This window comes from Chenopodium album, chromosome 25 (genome assembly GCF_948465745.1).
Source record: "Chenopodium album chromosome 25, dcCheAlbu1.1, whole genome shotgun sequence".
NCBI classification, from domain to species: Eukaryota; Viridiplantae; Streptophyta; class Magnoliopsida; order Caryophyllales; family Amaranthaceae; genus Chenopodium; species Chenopodium album.
In genome coordinates this window covers 32,100,411-32,125,349 of record NC_137858.1, presented here as the reverse complement: position 1 = coordinate 32,125,349, position 24,939 = coordinate 32,100,411, and the positions used below count along the sequence as shown (strand labels likewise).

Below are 24,939 nucleotides of genomic sequence, written 5' to 3'. Positions count from 1 at the left end.
TAACTTTACCAAAAGATAGCAGATCTACTATGGTGCTGGGCTGGAAGCCTGGAACGTGTTTCCTTTGGTGACAAGTGATAAGCTCAAAAGAAAGGCAGAAAGAGATCTAGTACCAGGCCTTGACCATTACTCTTGTGATTATATCTTATTTCTATGAAACTGTTTCCTTCACTATTCTGATGCCTTTGTTACCACTTCAAATATACATGTTGCTGATACACAGCAGAAAATTGCTGAAGGATGTTAGATTGTTAGTTTAATTTTTTTTTTTTTTTTTTTTTTCAAAAGCATAGAACCTTATTCCTCTTCCCAAAAGTCCTACGTCTCCATGCTTTGCTCTTGTCAAATGTTGCTGCAAAAGTATTCTTGTATGGAAAGATCATGTGTTGTTGACCTTTAAATCTGTATTCTATTTTTTGTTTTTTGATCACACTTGAAATTTTGCAGGTTTCCAAGAGTATAATGTTGGTAATGAAGTCTGATGGAGCATCTATAGTTATTAAACTCGATGCGGAGCAAATCAATTCTTCACAGCTGTTTATTGATGCTCGTATTGTTAGGGACAAGATTTTAAAATCTCTGATAGCACCAAAGGATCACGAGATGGTGAAACAATTTACTTTTTCATCAATATGATATATTGTTAATTGTTGGCATCTAATGTATAACTATGTGCAGGAAGTAAACGTTATTAATGATTATAAGCTGGCTGTCAAGCTTAGGGGTAAAGATATTAAAGGTGCATATTTTCCTCTCCACCAGTTGCAGAATAAGCTGCCCATGGTTATTGTTAAGGTGAGAATAAGAAGGATTACGGTTAGCTATTGCAATTTCTTTTTCTATTCTCCCGGCTTTTTGTTTTTCATTTTACGCTTACTGGATTAATTGTTTGAATTTACTAATGCCTTTTGGCTCCAGGGCATATCTACAGTTGAGCGTGCAATTATTGCTGACGATGAAGGCAAAATTGGGAAGCTCAATTTGATTGTTGAAGGGTTGGTTTTTTCATTATCTACCGAACTATTTGTTCAGCTCCCTCTCCCCAACTTTCTCTAAGAATTAACAGAAATGGAAAACAAAATATATAGTAAACTAGAGAGAGGGAGCAAAAAGAGAAATAACACATCAATGAGTTGGTCCAATGACAATTTCATTAGCATCAAGCTCAAGGGGGGGGTGAGGTTAGTAACCTTAGTGGAAGAATGTCTAGAATTCTAGCTAGTCGGGAAGTAAAGAGAAGAGGAGTTTAATTTTCTGTATGTTTAAATCTGGAAATCTAGAATGATATAGAGCCTATACTTCTTTTGTATTACAGTTTAGTAATTGCTTTTGGGTTACTTAAAGATCTTGCTTTAACAGTATAAAGCAGTGCCCTTCTTATTATTAATACTCTGCCTACTTCGACAACTAAGAACATTTGCATGTCTAGGATATACTCCACTGAATAGCTCAAATTCTCAATATCATCTAGAATTAAAGTGCATGCAAGAAAATTTAAACTGCAGTAGCTTTTCATTCGGATATGGTAATTATTTAATCAAGAAGTTCAGATGACTCATCTGAAAGGAATAAAAAATAAAAAAAAAATTCATATGGTTACTTTAGTGCAAAAAACTCATGGGAGGGGATCCACCCCTTTGTGAGACCTAAAATCAATAAGAGAAAAAAGATCACCCCCCAATTGGGAGAATCCAAAAACAAGTCTTTAAATAAAAGTCATGAAATTTGGTTCTATCCAACCCAGAAAATGTCACTGAACCTTCCCGCCTCCGTGTACTTTGATATGACAGAATTGGTCTCAGGGAGGTGATGGGAATTCGTGGAATCAAAGGATGTGAGACAGAAAGCAATCATGTAATGGAAGTGCAACAAACACTTGGAATAGAAGCTGCTAGGAGCTGTATCATCAAAGAGATACATAAAGTTTTGAAAAGTAATGCAATGGATGTAGACACACGGCATATGATGCTTCTTGCTGATGTGATGACATTTAAGGTAATTCTTGCTTTCATTAATTTCAGTACTCCATTGTCAATGCCAGAATCTCAAATGCTGTGCAAATGTTGAAAAGGGATTATTATAACATTTTCACTTTCTTGGTACAGGGGAAGGTTTTGGGAGTTACAAGATATGGTATTGCAGAAATGAGAGAAAGTGTATTGACGTTGTCATCATTTGAGAAGACAGACTTCCATCTTTTTAACGGTTCTGTACATGGGAGGAAGGATGAGATCAAAGGAGTAGGTGAACGTATCATCATGGGCATACCAGCACAGATTGGCACTGGAATTATAAAAATTAGACAAAGGTATGTTTGCAAGCTCTCATTATGGTGGCTCTGTTCCTTTATTTTTGGTGCATGGGATCTAATGAAATTTACAAATGGATTACACATCTGTTGGTATCGAAGCCAATACGTGCATGAGTCCCACTTGTAAAGTAATAAAATAAAAATACAAAGTTGATAAAAATAATCTTATTCTTAATTCTTTAAAATTTATATTTGTATGGAGTGATTAAACATCCCTTGACTCTTCATGGACATAATATCGACACTGCATCTCCTAAATCCTTGCTTTTCTACCCTAACATTCTTCATATAATAATTGGATTGGTAATAAGTGCCTTCATTTCCTCTCTCTTTACCCTGGATTGGTGATGAGTTCCTTCATTTCCTCCATTTACTCATTTGAGAGTTTGACTTACAAAAGTTTTGGTTTATAGTCTTATATACGAAGTTATTAATTTTGTTGTTGAGGATAATGGTTCATTAGACAACCATGCAAGGGTGGGGTTAAAACATTCGAGGACTCATTTGACATTCTGAGGCCTTGTTTGGTTACCCTTAATTTCCATAGGCACATAAAATTTCCAAGAATTTCCTCTTGGCCATTTTGATTGGTTGACATTAAACAACAAAAATGGAGGAAGTCACAATTCATGGAAATTACGATATCCCACAAAACATGTGAATTATTTACCAACCCCACCCTTGATCAATCACAATTCCTAGAATTTACTTATTCCCACTTGACAACCAAACACATTTGTGTAATTCCTATGAATTTTATAGGGAAAATAATTTCCCATGCATAAGAATTTCCCATAGGAATTTATTTCCCACATCAACCAAACGAGGCCTCGAAATTGGGTCTTTGTTTCATGCAAGTGGTTAAAAAAATATTACATTGAGCCAACATATTTTACAATAAATGGCTAAAAATTCAAAGGGCTTTTAGCCTAACACTTCTCACCACTGAGCCAACATATTTTACTTACTATTACTATTATTGCAAAAAAATAAGATCAAAGTAATTTGAGGCTCTTCTATGATTCTATCTGGGGTGGGGTGGGGGGCTGCAATTTCTCACTTTGCACATCCTTAATCACCCGGCAACCATGTGTTCAATGTAAATAAGCATATAAATGGCAAGTAGTTTTCTTCTTTTGTTAATTAGAGACATTTTGAAGCCATCTTTAGTCGTTTGCCCTGATACCAGCATGATATTTGATTTCCTGAGCTGTTTGATGTTATTCATCTCAATGTTGCTCCTAATTCTGCTCTCTTGCTCAGAGTGGATCCGCCGCCAACTCTCAGATATGGACCTGATCTGATAGTATCTTGAATGACCAATTTGGAGTTGAACAACTGATCATCTGACTTCTTGAGAGGTAGGCAGGTAGCAATACAGGGATTCTACTTATTTGTTGTCTATAAAACTTTGGTTCTTAAGAGTTGTAAATTCACGTTTTGTTAGTTTACTTTCATGCAGGAATTTTGAATTACTCTTTCCTGTTGGTGTATGACTGTGTTTACTAGAACATAATAATAGATCTATCTGTATATTCCCTTTGTTCTCTTCAGTTTGAGGCCGCCATAGTTTCTCAAGATGAGAAACAAAGCTTGTTTTTTGTTTCTCAAAAGATGAGAAAATACAAGTTTCTTGTATGTTTCTCAATTGGGTATTTCCGTCTTTTTGGTCTAACGGAAGCTTGAGATTCCACCAATAACATACCCATCTCTCCTCAACAATGAAGTTTGAGAATCCTTCACTAATGGAGGTCGAAATTTTCTACAACAATGAAGAAATCACTCACAAATAATGACAAATATCTACCATTTAGGGTTAACCATGCCCTTAATTTACATATTTTTCTTAGGATTTTTCGTTAAATTCGGCGCCGAAATCGGTGTGTTGGGGTCGGGATTTGTTGTGGTGTTTGTACGGGTGTTGAGGATGGTGTTTGTTTGTTGGTGGGGGGGGGGGGGGGGGGGGGTTGGGGATGAATCCACTATTGTTGATGAGAAAGGAATAAGGAAAGATGGAAGGATGAAGATGACGGAGATAACGAAGGAAAAATTTCTGTCATCTTATCACATGCGATTTTCTCACACAATCAGCAAAGGGGCCCGCTACAATGTCTAAATAATTACAAAAATGTCATTTGAGAAGCAAACCCAGTATCTCAATTGAGAAACTAGGTCGTTGTAATCCCCCGTATTTTTAAATATTTTATAAATAAAAATTTATTTTATTTATAATATTTATTTGTTATTTTTCATAATTTAATTTCAAAAGTTTCAAATTATTAATGTGGGTCGAAAATTATTTGAACAAATTATTTTATGCACCTTTATTCTACAATTTATGTCCAATCACACAAGCCTAACCCATTTGTTTACTTAATCGACCCATTATTTTTATGAGGCCCAATCTTTCTTTTTACCCTACAATAATTCTCTCCTATAAATACCCCATGAATCTCCAAAAATTTCCCACACAAAAAGGTTAGTCTTATTTTCATCCTCTTTTGTTTCATTATTTTGCTTAATGTTAATTTAATTGTTTTGGGTTTTGATTTTAGTATAAAGATTATATTTTTAGTATCAAATTATATTTTAATGGTATAAAGATTATAAATTTCAGATGATATTTATGTTATAAATTTCATATTTTATGAATTATAAACCTGGGGTTTCAATTTATTGAAAATCATGATTTTAGGGTTTTTATGAACAATTGATTTAGGGCTTTTATAGTAATGATGTTTTGAAATTTTGGTGATTATAACTACTGATTAGTTTAACTTAATTCCAGATTATTTTGAACACATAGATTCGTGTTTTAATTTTTAGATTTTCGTTCGTTAATATTAATCCCGTTTTAATCCCGATCAGATTCTGAACTCATCCGATTTTGATGAAAAAGTAGTGTTTTCCATGTGGAAACAACGTTTTAAGAAAGGCTCACTACCTTTGGTAGTGAGCACCACCCTCTCGTGGCCAAATTCAGCCTCTAAATATGATTTTCGGGCAGTTTTTTATTTTAACGAAGTTTTTTTATACTTAAAATATTATCCTTGAGTTTGATTAATAAAATTAATTATGTTTAAAGTTAATTAAGCATAAATATATGTTTTTACTGAAGTTTTAAGTGTTGGAAATAGTTTCTAAGTACTACTTTTGATGTTTTATAAAGAGGGTTTAATCACCCATTAAAAAGGGAGATTTTTAGGGGTTTTTATATAATTTTCAGATTTTTATTAGATTTTGAACTTGCTGTAATTTCATGTATAAGAGTGTATTTTAAGGTTTTTATGAAGAAAAATTTAAAGAACTATATATAAGCCTTTAATTTTAACTAAAGGGAAGGTTTTAAAGTGTTGTTTGATTTGGATTTTGAAGGTTTTAAAGTAAGTTAGTATTGCTGTAAATTTGATTGATTGGGTATTGATTGAGATGTTATTATTTGGCTTAGGAGAGGAGTTTATTGAAGGTGATTTCTAGTTAGTAAAGTGGCATACTAATTCGTTTGCTCAAGGTACGTACAAGTTACGAAACCTTTCTTTTTGGTGCATGTTTAAGGACGACGGATCGAGAACTTAGTATCATGTATAGGGATGACTAAGTTAAATTGTTTGGTTATACATTGTGAATTTCGTATGACGTGCACTATTTTATATTGCAAGTATTATTTGTGCTCTGATTATGCAAGGTGCGCTTAGAGGCAAATGTATATGATTGGTGTAATGATTAATTTATTACTCACTCATGATTATGCAAGCAGGATGAGTAAAGGAAAAATTTAAGTCTTCTAAGACGAGGTTGAGGTTTTGGGGTGCCTTATGCACTCAAGGTGTTTATACACCGAGGTAGTAAAGGAATAAATAATAAATGTTGCTTGCCACTAATAAATCAAGAATTGAAATTGAAAAGTTGTTTTACTTGATTGAATTGATATTGGATTGATTGTATTGTTATGCATATGAGTCATCACCAAGTCTAAACCTGTAAATCACGTAAAGTGCAAGATGGATGAGCAATAAAACTCTGGATTGGTGCACTTCTGGAGTAATGACAATCAGGGGTTGGGGTACATGGGGTATTAGCCATGTACTTTTCTCGAGGCCGTCTGATGTACGAGTCTCTTATTTCAAATATTTTTCAAAACTAGGAGTTAGGTGAGATCTCATACTAACTACGGTCACGGAGTCGTGCCCGTGGTCGTTGGATGTTTATTGATGTTTCCGAAAGGAGGCATGGGGTTTTTCTTTTATTGATGTTCCAAATGGAGCATGGGTTGGACAACCTTGTCTATTGCGTAATCCAATGAATAAAAATAATGATTTACCTATTATTAATTAATGGAGTCTTAGTAATATAAATAGTTGAGTCGTGTGTTGAGTCTATAATTTAATGATGCATGATGATTGATTATTAGTAGCATGTTATGGATTTCTTAATTTATTTTGCAGCTTGTATGTACTCAGCTTTGCTGATTGCGTGCTTTGTGTGTCTTTCTTTGGTCATGGCCTTCGCCTTTCAATGACCCTGTGACGATCCAATTTTTACACTTGTAATATTGGGGAGCAGAATTACCACAGGTTCTTACACATGCAGCATTCATCAGGGTTGTGGGATCTTGAGTAGAGAGTTGGTTGTTTGCATTTTATTTCTTTTGCAAGTTTGAATTTATATTAATTCGATTTTATTCGACACTATTTCTTTTGGGTTTGAATTTATTTGAACATTGAATTTAATCACTTACTACTTTTATTGGGTTTTGAATAAGGGCCATAATGGTTCCAAGTTGTATGACTTAATTTGGTTTCATTCGTTGGTTTTGAAACTTATTTATAACTGATTTAGTTTTTCCGCTGCTATTTTCTGATAAAGCCTTAACGTTTGAACACGTGGCGGTAGCACGCCAGTAATTCTCTTGAATATTGTTCAGGGTCCTCACAGATTTAAAGAGAGAATTATTGGGGTGTTACAGTCGTGCTCTCAAAAATTAAAATAGTAATATTACACGAAAAACCGCTACTTTACTTTTATACTTTACTTGTAAACCAGTGGTGGTTATATTGATGAACAACTTTGTCATTTGAGAGATTTAAATTTGAAATTTCTCCTTTAATTTAGTTCTACTCATTTCCTTATAGCACATTTGTCAATATGTATTTTTTAATCATTAAATTAATGTGTGGCCCAAATGTTGCCCCATGAATATTGAAATTTAGTTAGGTCTTGTATTTATATTTCAAAATTTTCGAGTCATCATTTAAAATTATAGAGTTAGTGCTTTTAAAAAATTAGTGACATAGAGTAGCATAACAAGTTTTGATTAAAGCCCAATTTTCGTTTAAAACAGGGCCTCAAATTAACCTAGGAAAAAAATAATCTAAAACTACATAATTCCCCTATATATTTCTGATGTAGTTGAGTAGTTCGACAATATCCTAAGCAAATTAAGCATTTAACTCCTTGATTTTCGCAATGTATATTCAGTTTTGCCTAGATAAATTCCCTTTATTTCTAAAATCAAATATCTCTTTCAACCTTTCCAAATTTGATCGAGATCCCATTTTCCTAATATAATCAATTGAAGATGAAAATAGTTTTAAACAGTGAAATAACTCTTTAATTTTGTTTTGAATGAAAATTCTCTTTAATTTGTTTCTTCTTATTTTTTCTTACATAATGTACTTAATTACTTGATTATTGAGTGGGTTCGTAATCTGAACTTGGACAAAACTTTTTCAATCTTCACTCTTTCTCCAAATCGCTCTTGCTACGACGTTGTTTAATATTTGCAAGGTTTGTGTTCATCAACCTTCTTCAATTTCTTTCATTTGAATGTTTATATCTTAATACGTAGTATTTCTTTCTCTTTTTTTTTTCTTTTTTTTTTTTTATTTTTTATGAAAACATTGATAAATTGTGTTCAGCAAAAATTATTTGGCTTGTAAAGTTGTAATTCATACTTACGGAGGAGCAGTAGTACACTAGTAGTTTAGTTTAGTGTTTTTTTTTTTTTTTTTTTTTTTTTTTCCTATTGGGAAGATGAATGGAAACAAATACAATGGCTTAAACTAATTAGACAAGCAATTTGACTATTTTACCAAATAGTACTCCGTAGTGAAGAAAATCATTTTTGTTTGGAAATTTTGTTACTCCGTACTAATTAACATATAACAGCATGTAGTTAGTAAGCTTTCATTGTCTTTTAGAGTAGTTTTTATGTGAATTTGGAGTTAAAATTAAGGAGGTTAGTCTTTCATTTTTTTTTTTTTTTTTTGGAGTACTACTTATATAATATAATACGTGTTGATTAATTAGGGCCCCAATTTATATGTTCGCCCTAGGCCACCAAAGTCTCAGAAATGGGCCTGGTTTTGGGAAGAAAAAAGATGTACAAAATAAATAGGAAATTTTGACTTTTACCACTTTCAAATAACCAGTTAATTGAATTTACCACCTCAAAAAAAAAAAAAAAAAAAAAAAAAGATTTACTTTACCACCATATAAAAAAATAAAATTTTAGTTTTACCACCTAATCCTAATCCGGTGACAGAAACTGATTGTGGGGCCCACAATAACGGCTACTTTTTGAACTTTTTCCCAAATTCTCTCGATTTCTTTTTCTATTTAAACCCACATTCTTCTTTTCTTCATCAAATTCTTGAAGATTGAAGGTTTTTTTTTTCGCGATTTTCTTGCCAAATCCTTAAATTTGGTGATCCCTAACAATCCTACATCATCAAATTATTCCAGATTTGTGGCCGTCCTTGAATCAAGTCAGTTCTATAACAAAGGAGGGAAGAAGGTACGCAATTTTCTTGATTTGTGATGTAATTTTTTGCAATTCTTTCGTGATTATGATCCAATTGTTAAGTGTAATTGAAATTGCACATATATATTATTAATTGAACCCCAATTTCACTGTAAAAAATTAGGGTTCATGTTAGTCAAAATTAATTTTGGGGTTTTTGAAATTTTATTTTGATAGTAAAATTAGGGTTAGATTATGGTAATTGTGTTCAAATGAAATTAATTTCAAAGCTTTTGTTAATGAATTTCAGAAGGGAATGTCTTCTAGTAGCATATCACCTTCAAAGGAGAAAAGACTCCAATGTGGAGTTCCAATGGCAAGGCTTACTGCTTGGATTAGGGAAAGATGAAAATTCAAAGGAGAGAAGAAATTTCAAAGGATGAAGGTGAGAAATTGAATAGAAATTGAATAGGGAAGGTGAGAAAAAGAGGAAAGAGAGGGAAATCGGGTTTAGAACAATAAATTTGGAGGGAAGTGACAGATTGTGGGCCCCACAGTCAATTTCCGTCACCGGAGTTAGGATTAGGTGGTAAAACTAAATTTTTATTTTTTTATGTGGTGGTAAAGTAAATCTTTTTTTTTTTTTTTTTTTTGAAGTGGTAAATTCAATTAAGTGGTTATTTGAAGGTGGTAAAAGTCAAATTTTCCAAATAAATATGTGCATGTTCTAATTATACATACTACCTATGATGTGGAACTCTCAAGAACTCACAAGGCTTGCAAACTATAATAACATTGGATATTCAGATTTTAACAAGAACTAAAGAAAATTACATGTAAATTAAAAAGATAGTACTCTAATTGTCGCAAGAATAGAGGGGATCACAGGTCGCAATAAGTGATGCTTTTGATTTGCATTCAAACGAGCAACATTTAAAGGATTAATTCCCAAAATAAACCTCTCATCATTAACCATAATTGATATGCAACCATATTTATAGGGTGAAAAATCGTACAAAGATAAGATAGGATAATCACTTCCTATCCTAAATTAAGAAAGAATATTAAGAATTTTAATCTTAATATATCTCCCAAACATATTTGTAACCAAGTTATGAGTTCGAGTTTATGGCCTTCCTTTCTTGATCCCGAATAGGCTGTCAAAACCCTAGAACTTGTAGGGCTAGTTGAGATAGTCGAATATGATGGGGATGGCCTTCCTTTAATTCTAGGGTGTTACATTCTCGGTGAATTTGCACCAATCAGGATTTATTTTAGGTATGAAGATGTGTTTAAATATTGCATGAAGTGTGGTGTGTGGGTCATTATAAGGAAATTTGTGTATGCTCGGATTATGTGGCGGCAAATTCATTCTCGAATAGAGACTTTGGAATCTCAAAGGCGGACGGTGCTTTATGGTCCAAATAATCAACCCTGATATACGAATATGGTTGAGGGTACACAAGAAAATTTCATTACTCGTAATACAAGGGTTAATCTTCTTATCGTGGCTCATGATTTCGAGTACCTTGATTGAAGAGAGTTTTGGTAATGATGACGATAACTTAGATGGTGATAATGATGACATGGATAACGATGATGATAATTAGGAAGATAATGATGCGAAACTTGAGGATAATGACGACGAATAGGAACCTCCGGATAAAAATCAAAATGGCGATGGTAATCTAGATTCTGATCCGGAGTTGAACCTGACAATTTTGATTCGGATTCGTCAGAGGGGTTGGGGATAATAACCAACCATATGGTCACGCTAATTTTGCTGATCCTAATGAGGATAATAATGATAACCTTAAACCTGAATTTATCCCCCCTAATGGAGTTTACCAAAATGGTTACATGTCTCACCCCATTAATGTTGTTTCTTCCACTCCAACGAATAACTCTGTTTACGGTTCTGAATCTGAGTAGGGGCATGACGAATTTTCTTCTTCTGAAACTGACCCAATGACGCCAGAGTCGTATCACAACCCGCACTCAACACGGTTTGCAGAAGACTAATCTAATGCGCACCTTCCCATATGCAGCATATAAATAAACATAATGAGACTTGGGCTCAGAAAAGGAGTCGTTATGGCCCATTTCATCGAAGTCTCTTTAGCATAAAACAACAATCGCACTGTTAAAATTGAAGCTTTGGATGTTTCAAACAATATGTCAAAATTTCAGCCAAATCGGACCATGGATGGACCTTCATCAGAGGTGATTTCCGAGACTGCGCAAGTTAGGAACGATTTCAAAGATGAATGGTGTATAAGGGAGCTACGTTGAGCAATTTTGTGGAAGCTTAGAGTTGACTTTAAGCAAGGTGGAGATTAAATGTATTTGACACTTTGTAGTATGACTTGGGAACAAAGAGCTTAGAGTTAAAAATCCGATTTTAAGTACGACAACTTTAACTTGACTAGTATAATCTAACTCATTATAAAACGTAATTATAAAATTATCTTTTGTATGTAATGACATAAATAAATGATTTTGTATAATAATAAAATAATATTAGAAATATTTCGGAAAAATCCATAGTTTATAATTAGTAAATGGGTTTAAAAATACAGAGTATTACAGACTTGACCAACTGACTTGACCAAGTTTGACTTGATATGACATGACACGTGTATGACTTGTGGTTGTGTGTGTATATGTAAAGTTTGAGTGTGTGTGCAAACATAAGCAACTAAAAATGCAAAAGCAAAAAAAATTCCGTCATTTTTTGTCATGAGTGGAGGGTACCGACTTTCTCCCGGAAAAGAAAGATGTGAAAAATAAAGTGAGAGCTTTTGAACTTCCCTCGATGAGAACAATTTTGAAAAAGCGTTTGAGATTCCCCAAAAAAATATGAAAAAAGGAAAAAAGTTTTAAACTTCCTTGTCGAGCAAATAGAGAAAAGCGAGGTAAATCACATGGATATTCTGTTCGTCAAATTGAATTCTCGTCTTGAAAATAATGTATGCATGCATAATGAATGTTCATAAGCCAGGAGGCTTAGGACAATTACATCATGTGACACGATCAATGAATGTACTTAGGTCATGAAGCTAAGCACAGTAATGTATGTTGCTTAGGTCACGAAGATAAGCATCACATAGTGTATGAAGAATAATCTTTATGAAAGTTGCTTAGGTCTAGAAGCTAATCACGTATATAGATGAAGTGATTGTTGAGTATTGCATAATGAACGTTGCTTAGGTCAAGGAGCTGAGCTTAGCACAATATGCTTTGTATGATTACAGATCTTTGATAAATGTCGCTTAGGTCAGGAAGCTAAGCAAGTATACAATGTTTCTTTCAATGAATGTCGTCTTGAAACAAGATTTCATGATATGGGGTTCCTAAGGGAAGGAGGATATGGTCATGTATATGTGAGTTATGTGTGAGTGATGTGTGTGTGAGTGATACTAAGGTGAGGCTGCAAAGGCTATGGTGATGGAAAGAGATGTGAGAAGAGTCTAGATGATAACTCTTTAGGCTAGGTAGGCTAAGTGACGTGGGTTCAATCCCCCAAGTCTAGCTCTATATGGGTAGGGATAAGCATTGGAAATGTTTTGACTCGATCATGTATAAATATGAATGTGAATATGGTTGTACCTCAATGTGAAGTTGCCTACGTATCCGTTAGGAATTAGGCCAAACTTAGCTCTAGCCGAACTTTGCACAAGTGTATGTATACCTCAAAGAGGTCTTTCAAGGGTTGTAATGTGGTTAAGTTGATGGTTTATAGAAGAAAAGGGTAAAAGGCTTAAGACCCGAGAGGATCCCTAAGATGTGTAATTGTGAATTTGAAAATTTTGAATTTTGCAATTTAATTTTCAATATATTTTTTTTTTAATTCTTTTGAATCAATGTGGGCAATCTCAGATCATGTGGTCCATCACTCACTTAGCATTACATTCATCATATTTCTCAGGCACGGTACCAAGCACTCGATGAGAGACGCAATTTGAGACGTATTCATATCAAAGACATTGGAACAACATCTAATCTTTATCTCTCTCTTTTTTTTAGTGTTTGTCATCATTGTCATATTTTTTCAATTGAAAGTGAAGTTCTTCCAATTAAACAGGCACCATGGTTTGAAAATGAATACTTATCAAACTTAGGTTTGATGGAGTGTTAGAATATTTTATAAAATCATTCGAATCACTTTCCAAAATATGTCTCATTTCCAAACGAAAAGTTAAGGTGAGACCTATATTTTTGTAGCCCCTAAGTGTAGACTTAGGTGGCTTTTGGAATTCATGTATACATATGCTAGGAGATTTTTTTTTTTTTTTTTTTTTATATGTTTTAAGCCTTAGGATTTGTATTTTCAATAATGCAATTTTGCATATATTTATCATGAATTGTTTGATCAAGTAGGAAGTAATGTTCTTCCCTTTCTCATTTAAAGTTATCAAAAATGGTTCGTAATAAGCTTTGCATGACATTGATTTTGTAATATAATTAGCGTGTTCAAATCATAAGTAGAAGGAAGTAGGTATGTCATATCTTTTTGAGCCCCAAAGAGAAAAATTTGTTACCATTTTTTTTTGCCAATGGAAGGGATCATCCCGACTTACCCCCCAAAAAAGAAATGAACAAAAAAGATGGATTTGCGTAAAAAAAAAGAGGGGGGGGGGAGGGGGGGAATCCAACTTTCCCATAGAAGAACAAAGAAAGAAAATTAGACATGTTTTCGAAAAGCAAGGTTAGTAGTTGAATCACAGTGATGCCTTTGGCGGTGAGGTATACTTGTAATAGCGATAACTATCATTTTTCATGTAGAGATCATGTTTAATCAATGTTCCTCTCTTAGAGAAAATGAATATGTCCCACGCAATGGCCAAATTAATTGCTCATGATGAATTAGCTAATGCTCAAGAGTTGTAAAAGACATCTAAGTTTGACGTCTAGGCTGTCGATATATCAAATCAATTTACTATATTAACTCGTTTTAATTTCTTTCTAGGAAATGTATATAGAACTTGAATCATCTTGGTAATAAGTAACCCTATTATTAAAAGAAAATAAGATGATTGGTTTTTTTAAAGTGATAGTCATCTTATTTTTCTTGGCAAAATATATGGAAAACATCGAATTTAATTTAATTTAATTCGATTGCTTTATTTAAACGATGTAATCAAGCCAATGGCTATCAGATCATCCAATTTTATTTTTTATTTTGTAATTATTTCTTAGCACTTCATGCACTTTATGTATGGGCATAACTACTCAATAGTAGGTCCATATGTGCAAAGGCGTAAAGTGGGTCATATTTTTGTGGAATGATGGTTTTGGTACATGGTTATGGTCTACCTCAAGGAGGGCCTTTCCAGGGTTGTAACGTGGCTAGGCTCAAGGTTAAAAAAAAATTGGACAGGCTCTAGTATACTCTTTTAATCCCTTACTTTTGGTGCTTCTTAAATTAAAACCTTTCTACTTTGTATGAGCATTCCTACATTAGGTGCTTTTTTCCTTGTCTTCTCTCTCTGTTTTTCTTTTTTCTTCTGTTCCATTTTTTCACAATTTGATTTTGGGTTTAGAATGATTTTTCTTTTGCATTGTATCTCTCCTTTTTGGGTTTAGATTAACTTTGTGTCTCCCTCTTATGTTTCATTCCCCCAATTTTTCATTTGTATCTCTTTGCACCATTCCCATCCCAAGGTTTGGATTAATGTAGGTTGAATAAGTAAGGCTCAATTAACAAGGCTCAAAAGGGCCGCCAAAAAAAATGGACTTGTTCTAAAATTGAAAACATGGGATTATCTTCGTGAAGTTTCAAGTTGCCTCCTATGTTGGTGAAATCATCATATCCGTTATTTGTGGGCCAAAGATGGGCCTCTTTTCACTCGATAAATTTTTTAAGCCAAACAAATCAAGATTCTTAAAGTGTTGAGTATGTATGCCTTGTTTGATATTGCCTGTTTGTATGTGTATTTCATTTAATTCAAGTTGATAACAACAAAGTGATTGAAAAGAGAATAAGATAGACGTACTTGAAAATATAATTTTTTATTCGCTAATTAATGAGAGTACAAAATAAGTAGATTCAACAACATAAATATCTTAGTCTATCATATAAAAGGAAAAAAACAAAACAAGACCTAGGGTGCTACATCTTGAATTGTCGACAACTTCTTGAGATTGCGTCTTTGAGCTTTGTCCGTTTCCAACGTAGGTGAAATGCTCTCTAAAAATCTAGTCCGTCTATATGATTCATGGTTTCATTTATCAAGTCCCTTTCAATTAATGTTCTCAGACTCCCCATAGTATAGACTTTACGAAATGTGTCTAAACCAAGGTATTGTAAATGACACTTGTATGGTGGAAACATATTGTCTATGAACTTTATTTGGGACGAGTTCATGATCCAGAGGTCTTTGTGAAAGAAGATCAACCTTTAATCGCAACCTGGGAAAAGAAGCCAATGAAGCCTTCTTCTTCCCCTTACTTGAGTAATTCAAGATCGCGCAAGGTAGTTTTAGGCTCGATGTTATCTCCATATTGGGCTAAAAACGCTTATGACACCACGTCATCACCCGAAGTGGAAGCTTGTTTTGCATCAAGGTTATAAAACCATGATCAAACAGCTGGCTCAAATGAAAAAGGAAAAGTACATGCATATAAGCTATGCTCATTAAGTGAGTCCTAGGATTGTCTGTAACCTTTGAAGTTGGTAAATCCATAGTCAATAAATTTTCTGGGAGAGTCTTACCACTAGGTTGTAGTGCAAGCTCATAATTGAAGACCTTAGTCCCCGAGCTAGCTCGAAGGACAAGTTTCTCTAAGGCCTCTAGTTTTTTCAGCTCTTGCTTTTTCTTGCAGAATATTTTCTTTTTCTTTATCTGCTTTTATTTTATCCTTTTCTTCTTTTTTGGTGTGGAGGTGGTTGATAGATTGAAGTTTTCTTCTCCCTTAATGACAATAACAAAACACCAGTTTTCTTGAAGTTTTGTAGAAATATAGTAAGTTTGTTTTTCATCTCATCACGAGGAATGTCAACGATACTATCAATCGGGTTTTGGGGTACTTTGTAGTTTTCTAAATGCAAACCATATGTAAAGTGCTTGAGGAAAGATACTTAGATATCACGAATGTTGATGAGAGGACAAATATTTTGCAAGAATATATTATCGCCAAAGCTGCGTAAGCTCTACTGCCGATGTAACACCCCCAAATCTCCCTCTACGGAAATACCAGTGTAATACGTTTAATTATACCGTGGAGATAGACTTGGCCGTATTACAGCCGCGTGATTACGCAAGGCTACCAAGACTTACTAAATAAAAACCAATACTTTGCAGCGGAAAACTTCAATACTATTTCTTTATTAATAACAATCCATAAATAGTAACCATAGTTATGAGTACTCAAAATAAAATACAAAGACCAACATTCGTAATCTAGGTGAAGACATTCACGGGACTCCATATGCTTAATTATTGACTCCACTTGAAATTAGTCAACACTTCTTACCAAACAATAAACAAGGCGAACCAAAACAAAAAAGAAATACGGGTTAGCAAAATATGCTAAGTACGATAAGTGCAAGATAATGTAAACTCAATTTGTTCGCAAACATGCTTTTAAAACCAGTTCCAATAAATAATCCAATAATTCCACACTCATGATTCAAAACCAACTCTCAATATTCTCAAACCAATTTCAATAATTCAATAAATATGATTTATAAAACCAATTCCAATGATTCAATATTCAAATAATAGTTAATAAAACCAATTCCTTTAAAAACCAATTTCTTTTAATCCAATTCCTCACCCAAGTGTACACACCTCCCAAGCTAGTCTCCTTATATTACAAGGCTATTCTTGATGAAAGACCCGGTCATACAAAGTCCAAGGCCTTATCAAACCAAATCCGCATAGTGGGATTACTAACATGCTTGTAAAACTTTAATAATAATAATTCAATTCAATAATCCTTTTAAATCCAATAATTCCAATATAATTCAAACTCCATTTTATTCAGTTCAACATGCTTTCAAAATCAACCTCTCAATAAATACTTGAGAATAAAATCTCATATTAATAAATTTTCAAAATCAATAACTCTTCTTTGAAAAACCTTTTATTTAATTCAACAAACTTTTCTAATCAATTCCTTTATTTAAACATAATATGTAATTCTAACCATTCTAAACATGATTTAAAAATCAATCATTCAAAATACTTTTATTGACACAAATATTAAAATCAATACCTCCAAACACACTTTATTTCATAAATCATAATTCAAATCAATTTAATTCAATCACCAATAAATCATATAAAACATGTTATTCAACCAATCACTTTTAAAGTTATCTAGCCACTAGGGATGGCAATTCAGTGCGGATCCGACCCTACTCCGCCCCGATCCGAGGTAAAAAAAATCCGCTCCGAGTCTGAGAAAAAAATTATTCGAGTTCGACTCTATTAAAATAATCCGACTCCGAGTCGGAGGAGGGTCGGAGTCGGATCCTACAAAAAATCCGAGAAAAAATCCGACTCCGACAAATGTCCGACTCTGACAGATTATTCGACTCCGACTCCAATAGATAGTGGTTTTTTTTGGGTCATGGTGGCATTGGGTGTGGGTTGTAAAGGCCCAAATAGCCCAATTTCTCAAATTATGTTGATTAACGAAAAAAAACTCGGAGTTGGGTCGGATCGGAGTCGGAGGTTGGATATTGAAGTCGGAGTCAGAGTGGGATGTTGGATGTTGGATGTCGGAGTCGGAGTTGAATTTAGCCTCCGACTTCCTATCGGGTCGGAGTCGGATTTAGCATAATCCGCTCCGAGTCCGACCCGTTGCCATCCTTACTAGCAACCTAAAAGTACCTTGATTCCGAATATTAATCAACACTTCACATTGTAAAGTTTAATTACGAATACACCTTGCAAATAACATAACCATAAGGCATAACATAAGCTCAAATCTAATATGCATGGACTATAAAGCTCTTTAAAATAATACTTTAATATAAAGTTATAGCTTTGAAATAGGTATTTGTATTTTAAAAAAATAACCATGAAGATAAAGGAGTAGGATTAAAGAGAATTGAATTTTCGTTGGAAAGAATAGGCAAAACTTGCAGAGGCTTCAATATAACTCCGAATTGGGTGATTTTTGAGTCTAACCTCAAGGATTTTTTGAGAGGAACAATCTTCCGTGAAGCATCAATACCCCAAAAACTGACCAGAAGTGTCGAAAACTGGTTTCAAAGATAAACGGAATGATTTAATTTGTGTAAAAAGAGGAGAAGAAAAGTATGAAAAGGTTTAGGGAAAAGAAGAAGAAAAGAGAAGAAGAGAATTAGGTTTTTGGTGTGAAGAATATGAGAGGTATGAAGGGGTATTTATAGGATCATGAATGAGAAAATTATAAATATCTAGGAATTCAAGTTCTAGAAGGGGCAAATGCTCTGCAATAATTTAAGTCCTCCAAAATGCACTTTTATTACTTGGGTCACTATTCTGGACAGACTTGCAACCTGTGATAGATTGCAGAAGTTTGGGATAGTGTGTGATCAGTTGTGTGTGCTGTGTGGCAATGTAGATGAAACCAGATATCATCTTTTCTTTGTTTGTGAATTCTCATATGAAATCTGGAGCTCTCTTTTGTGTTGGTTAGCAATTCAGAGGACTGAAGGGGATTGGCTGGTGTAGGGAATATTTCAAGCATTATGACCCTAAGCTTGAACCCCACTGTGATCATACACTAAAGTATGGTGGCGTTCCAAAGAGAAGAAAGTTAGAGCAAAAGAGTCGCCAACAAGTTTTAGGAACTTGTAAACCAATCACGAGGTGAAGGTTACACCCCTTAAACGATCCAGGAGATCGTCAACTCCAAAAGGTCTTGAACCAAATAGGGTTCGGGGATGAGGGTACGAATCCAATCTATAAAAGAGAGGACCCGCCCTATAAAATAGGCCTCTACTTTATTCTACTCGTATTCATGTGCGCTTTTCGACTAACATGCAATCATTAGATTAACCCTAAACCTGTTTATCTATGTTGGTTGAATATTAATGCACAAATAAGACTATTATTGGCGATCACTTGAATTAAAATCATATTAGCCTTAACAAAATTATTAATTATCTTATTAAGCGTGATTTCAAGTACAAATTCCCTTTAACAAGCATAAAAGGTGTGATCAAGCAATAATAATAAAACAACATAATAATCATAATCATAATAATCAAAATCATGTTAATAATAATAAGGCATAATGAAGCTTAATAACAATAGCAAGATCCTAGGCATGATACTAACAAGATTAATAACAAATCCTAGCATGTCACTAAACAACAAAGATCAAAGCTTTAACCTAACATGGTACTAACATGCTATTAGAAAGAATAAAAACACCCTAAACATGATACTAGAAAGCAATAAAAACATCCTAACATGATACTAGGAATATTGAATAATAATAAACATGATTTCTGCATTGAAAGAGAGTAATAAGATTACATACTTTGAAGCCTCGTACCTCTTTCTATTAACAAAATACACAAGTTAGTAAACTTCAATGAAAATAATAAATCAAATAATTAAATTAAATAAAGTTTAAACTAGATTTGGACCAAACCCTCAGAAAATATTAAACCTTGCACGTCTAGGGTGAAGGCAACTTCGAACTTGGCTAGATGATTCTAAATCTTGTGTATGCGGAATTGTGTTTAAAAGGTTGGTTGGTTTAGAAAGAGAGAGAAAGAAAGCATATATTGCTCAAGAGAGAATAGAGAGAATTGGGTGATTCTGAATGAATGAAAACGGAGGTTCGAGACCCTATTTATAAGGAAAATAGTCCGGAAAAGCATAGAATTTGATAAGGAATAAAACTACACGTTGTCGCCAGAAATACACGCTGTCGCCAGGCCACAGGGTCTGTCGCCAGGCGACAGACTTTGTCGTTGGCGACAGCCTGGCTTTCACGCGCTTTCCACGTGGAATCTGATCTTTAACCAAATTTGATCTACGGAATCCGTACAGAAGCTAAAAACATATAATTAAAGATAATAATATAATAATAATATTTTATTCTAAATAAAAATCCATCTTAAAATAATTATTAAATCTAATAATATTAGAATTTAAAAGAACCTTCTAGAAACTTCTAAAAAGTTATAATTAATCCTAATTATTTTAGGAATAATAATTAACATTGGGCCCTCCTGTAGATCACTGGGCCGTATGTAAATAATGAACCGGGCTCAGTTTAGTATTTTGGCCATAACTTCCTCAATATTCATCGGAATTGGGCTTATAATATATCGTTGGAAAGGTCTTTTCGAACCCCATCCAACTACACTATTATTGGACCCTTATTATAAACCAAAATAAACTGGTTTGGCTATTTTTAATAAATAGAGTTGTTTTCAAAAACAGAGAGAAGAGAATTTTAATAAAAACTAAACCGCAACACTTGACTTTTCCACACTTAACCTCATTCGATTATGGTTCGATGTGAAAGGCATTCATCGCTGGGTTCGGTTTTGGGGAGACACAAATGGGTGTCTACAGCAGGGTGTTCTGCAATCTACTCACTGTCAATCCAACTCATCAGCAAGCTGTATTTTCAGAATGTGCATTTCAATTGCAGTTTACTTCATTTTGAGGGAGAGGAATGCTAGGAAGTTCCAGCAAGTTAAAATGAAGCTTGATGAGATTGTGAGAAAGATAAAAAATGTTATTTACTCAAGGTGTTTTCAAGTTAGGAAATTAGCTTGTACAGTACCCTAGATGATGTCTTCTGGGTTTTGGCCTATTTTGTGCCTCTTGTTGCTGGTTGTTTGTATAACCTTAATTGGTTATCAGAGAAGAAACAACGACCTTCAGGAAGCCACTTTCCCTTCGGTTAGAGCTGTCTGTTAGTTCCGATCCTCTCTTTCTGGCCTAGCCTACCGCTCCGTGGGCTTCTATCCCCTGGTCGTCTTCAAAGGATCTCTCAAGAGTAAAAATATCTCTCCCCTTCTTCTGGCATCACAACCTATTCTATTCTCTACTCTTTACCAGCTTCTGAAACAAGTTCTACTGCCAAGCTAGTGGGATCGATCTCTTCTACTATTGTCTTTCCTTTGAATCTTGATAACCTTACCCCGGAACAAATTAAGCTTCCTGGTCCCGACATGACTGACTGGGCGAGGAAGAACAGCGGAGGCAACCTCCACTCGGATCAACTACCTTTACTTTAGAGATGGGAAAGGAGTAAGAACTGATAGCCATTTCCCCTGAGCCAGGCGAGATGAAATTCATGCCTTTAGAATACCCTACCCACCAACCAAGAAAACGACTGCACGTGACGTGAGCGCAACTAAGAAAGCGGTAGCTCATCCGTTGCTTGTTGGTATAACTCACTTAAAGGAAAGCATTAGCTACACAACTTGCTTTAGCAACTGTGCTTCCTTCTAGCTGGCAGGCTGTCTGTCTGGTTACAGAAAGGCAGGCAGTTGCCTTGTTTCTTACTTGCTAAGCTAAGATTGCTTTGCTTCCTTAGCTTTCATTCCTTAATGCTCAGTAACATGATGGAGATCGAGAAAGACGGTTTATCGAACTAGCCTTTCCCAAAGGCCAGTTCATTCAACTAGGGGTGAAAGTTCGGATTTTGGTTTGGTTTATAGGCCAAACCGAAAACAAACCACCCTATTTCGGTTTTATGATTTTGCAAACCACACCGCACCACTTAAGAAAAGAAAGAAAACCACTTAAATTTCGGTTTTCCTTAAAAAAATCGAACCACACTGAATTTTCATCGTAAACATCAAATATTGCAAAAAATCGAACTAAACCACACCAATCAAAACCGATCCAAACAAAACCAAACCAAAGCAGACCATACAAACATAATTAAACAAGTTTTAACATCAAAGTTACAAATCAAAACCAAACCAAACTATTCCATACAAAACAAGTTTTAATATAATTTAACAACTTTTAACATAACAACAGCAGATTTTTTCCAAAAAAAAAATAAAATAATAAAAATAATAAAAAAAAATAACAGCAGCAGAATGGCAGAACTGTAGGCCAGCAACAGTAAGCTTTCATAAACACAACATCAGCATGAGTTAGGAGAAGAAGGGGCATCACTATAGCAGTAAGGAGAAGAAGCAATTGAACAATTGAGCTTCGCAAATAGGCGAAATTGCAATTGACCTTTGGACGGTGGAAGGTGATAGGTGGTCGATGGTCGGTGGACGGTCGCCGGTGGAATGGAGTATGAGTGTATGACTGATTTGGAATTGAGAGTGAGGGAGAGTGAGAGGCAGAGAGAGAGGGGCTGAGAGAGTGAGAAATGATTAGGGTTTTTTTTCTTTATATACAGTGTAGAAATGGGCTAGGGTTTCGTTGGGATTGGGCCGATATTTCGGTTCTGTTTCGATTTTTCGGTTTCTTATTTTCCGAAACCGAACCATTTAATTTCGGTTTCTGGTTTTTACAAACCTAAACTGAACCACTTTAGAAAAAAACCGACCCATATTCCTTAATTGGTTCGTTTTCGCTTTGGTTTGGTTTTAAACCGAATTTTTTTCACCCCTACATTCAACCTCAGGCTTATTCTTCATTCTGTTATGTGGGCATTCTTTTCTCGTAGGTTATGACAGCTTAATTGAACCTCAAACGTCAGTTATAGCTTTCATAACTACGCTTTCAGTCGTTATAAATGCAGTCTATGACGGTGGTGAGGAGAGAGAGAAGGCCCTCGTTAGTTCTTCGATGTACGGAATGGTACGGAAGAGGAATGGAAAGAGGGAAATGGGATCTTCTTTCTCTAGATTCATTCCCTCCCTCATCCTTCCCATTATTGTATGGTTCTATATGAAAGCAAAGAAGACAAAAATAAGAGGAAAGGGACATAGATAGCTATGCAGCAATAGCCATTACTGCCCTCAATTTTATAGATTCTTTTCTCTAAGTATATATACCCTGTTTGCAATCCTTTAGAGGAAGAAGCGGGTTTCCGATAGTGCCCCTTCAAACTCGCTACTATAACAAATAGGACAATATTAGTGGGATAGGTTACAGCATAACCAGCGAAGCCATACTCTGGTTTTACGAAATTAAAGCTTCAACGATGTTTCCTCTCATAACCAGGGGTAGATATATACGATATGGCTTCTATTCTTACTAATACCCTCATGATCTTCCCAAGGCTATCCTACGCAACAATCGAATATGATCTATTGTTAGACTACGCAAATTGATGAGGGAACAGAGATCGGGATGGAATCACCTTTCCTTCTTCGTCTGCCTAAGATAGAGTCTCGTTTTTCTAAGAGAAAAGGGGGTGGACTACTGAAATGTATCTTCTTTTTCAATGTTATTCATTGGTGGGTCTATTGATCGTAGAGGAATGCCCACAGTCCTACCTTTGTTCCAACTAGGCCTTTGTAGCTTTTTTTTACTGAACAGTAAATGAGCATTCCCTGTGCTGGAATGAACAACCTAGAAAGAAGAATTAAAGATTTGATTTTGTTGCACCGATATTAAAGCTAGAGTGAACTAATCGGAACTCAATAGACTCGATCTTGACCTTACTTTATAGCCTTTTCCCTATCGCACTGCCTGATGAGATCTGAAGCTGACCTAGGAGTTATCTTATTAGGGGCTCGGGGAGTACCATGAGTTGATGTCTAGAGAACTATTCTTATAGGACCGGACTAGGGAAAACCTATCCCACACCGGAGGAAGAGAAAGCCCCCTTTAACAAGCCAGCTACACACCTTGTTAAAGCATGGAAAGGTATCCAGAAAGCACAGTAACAACTATGAGATAGATAGGCACCCGGGAACCTAATACCCGCTTCTACGGATTAAAAGTAGCCAGCTATAGGGCAGAACTCAAGATCTACGAATAGCCGCGGGCAAGCACCTTTAACAAGCAAGTAGCTAACTTCCACCTTACTTAAGAGCAAAGCGCGAAAGTCTTTGCCTATAGCTTCTACTTCTACTTAGCAGCCCAAATAAAGTACCCCTCCTTAAATAGGCTAGTACACAAGCTAGTATACACGCATTTGCCCGATATTGCTTTAACAGACGCTTTACCTCCTGGCATGGGACATTTTTTCATAATGAACGGATAGAGTGAGTTCACATCATAGGTATCCTCAATGGTATCCACATTTTTTCATAATGAACGGATAGAGTGAGTTCACATCATGGGACATTTCTACCAAATTGCTTGTAAGCGTCTGTATGACCTCCATAGTATCCACGACGAATGAAGGTATCTTCATTCCGATTAGGGATGTGGATTGGGAATTTATTATCATCGTAAAACTTCTGGCGAAAGATTTTAAGAGCCATAGCGGAACAAGTGAGCACACTCATAATGTCCACCTTGTAGTGTGTCCAATACAACCTTTGGGCATTTCGCATTACACCCCCAAGAAGACGTATGTCTTGCTCCATATACATTAACACACTAGCTCTCATCTTACCCACAATTTCGACTGTCACTTTTTTACGACCAAAAGAACCCTTTCTACCAAGACCAGGGTATAGACTCTTAGCAAGGCTATCTAGCCTTCCCGGAAGGAGATGCGGAGAGTCACAAAAGCTAAAGATTCTTTTATTACCCACGTATATTGCTAATTCATAAATTATATTATTCCTCATAAGAGGTTTTATCCTAAAATTAGAATGATGTAACGCTAGGTGCTTCAGGATAAAAATCCCATCGAATCGTGAGAAGTTTGTGGAAGTATACGGTTTGTATTGCTAGGTTTTGTTTAATAATTGAAATAATCCTATGTATAAAGTCGCTAAGTAACTTAGAGCTCCTTGCTTGAAAGCTTTTCAAGACTTCTGAAGTGTAATCCTCGCTGAAGTATGAATCGATTCGACTATTGTTTTTGATGTTATCACTAGGATGAACCA

The 24,939-nt window shown here is 34.9% G+C and overlaps 1 protein-coding gene across 4 annotated transcripts in view; it reads left to right on the top strand.

Moving 5' to 3' along the window:
* LOC145613353 (DNA-directed RNA polymerase III subunit 1-like) overlaps positions 1-3,941 on the top strand; it is a 31,156-nt gene extending 27,215 nt beyond the window's left edge. For 3 of the 4 annotated variants that reach the window (XM_081668446.1, XM_081668444.1, XM_081668447.1), the window contains 6 exons: positions 448-606; positions 679-795; positions 919-995; positions 1,791-1,995; positions 2,106-2,308; positions 3,575-3,941. In XM_081668446.1, the coding sequence (XP_081524572.1) occupies positions 448-606; positions 679-795; positions 919-995; positions 1,791-1,995; positions 2,106-2,308; positions 3,575-3,626 (813 nt within the window). In that variant the 3' untranslated portion in view covers positions 3,627-3,941. The remainder of the gene's footprint in view (positions 1-447; positions 607-678; positions 796-918; positions 996-1,790; positions 1,996-2,105; positions 2,309-3,574) is intronic. The other variant, XM_081668445.1, reaches the window with a different exon arrangement.
* Positions 3,942-24,939: the final 20,998 nt, after the last annotated feature.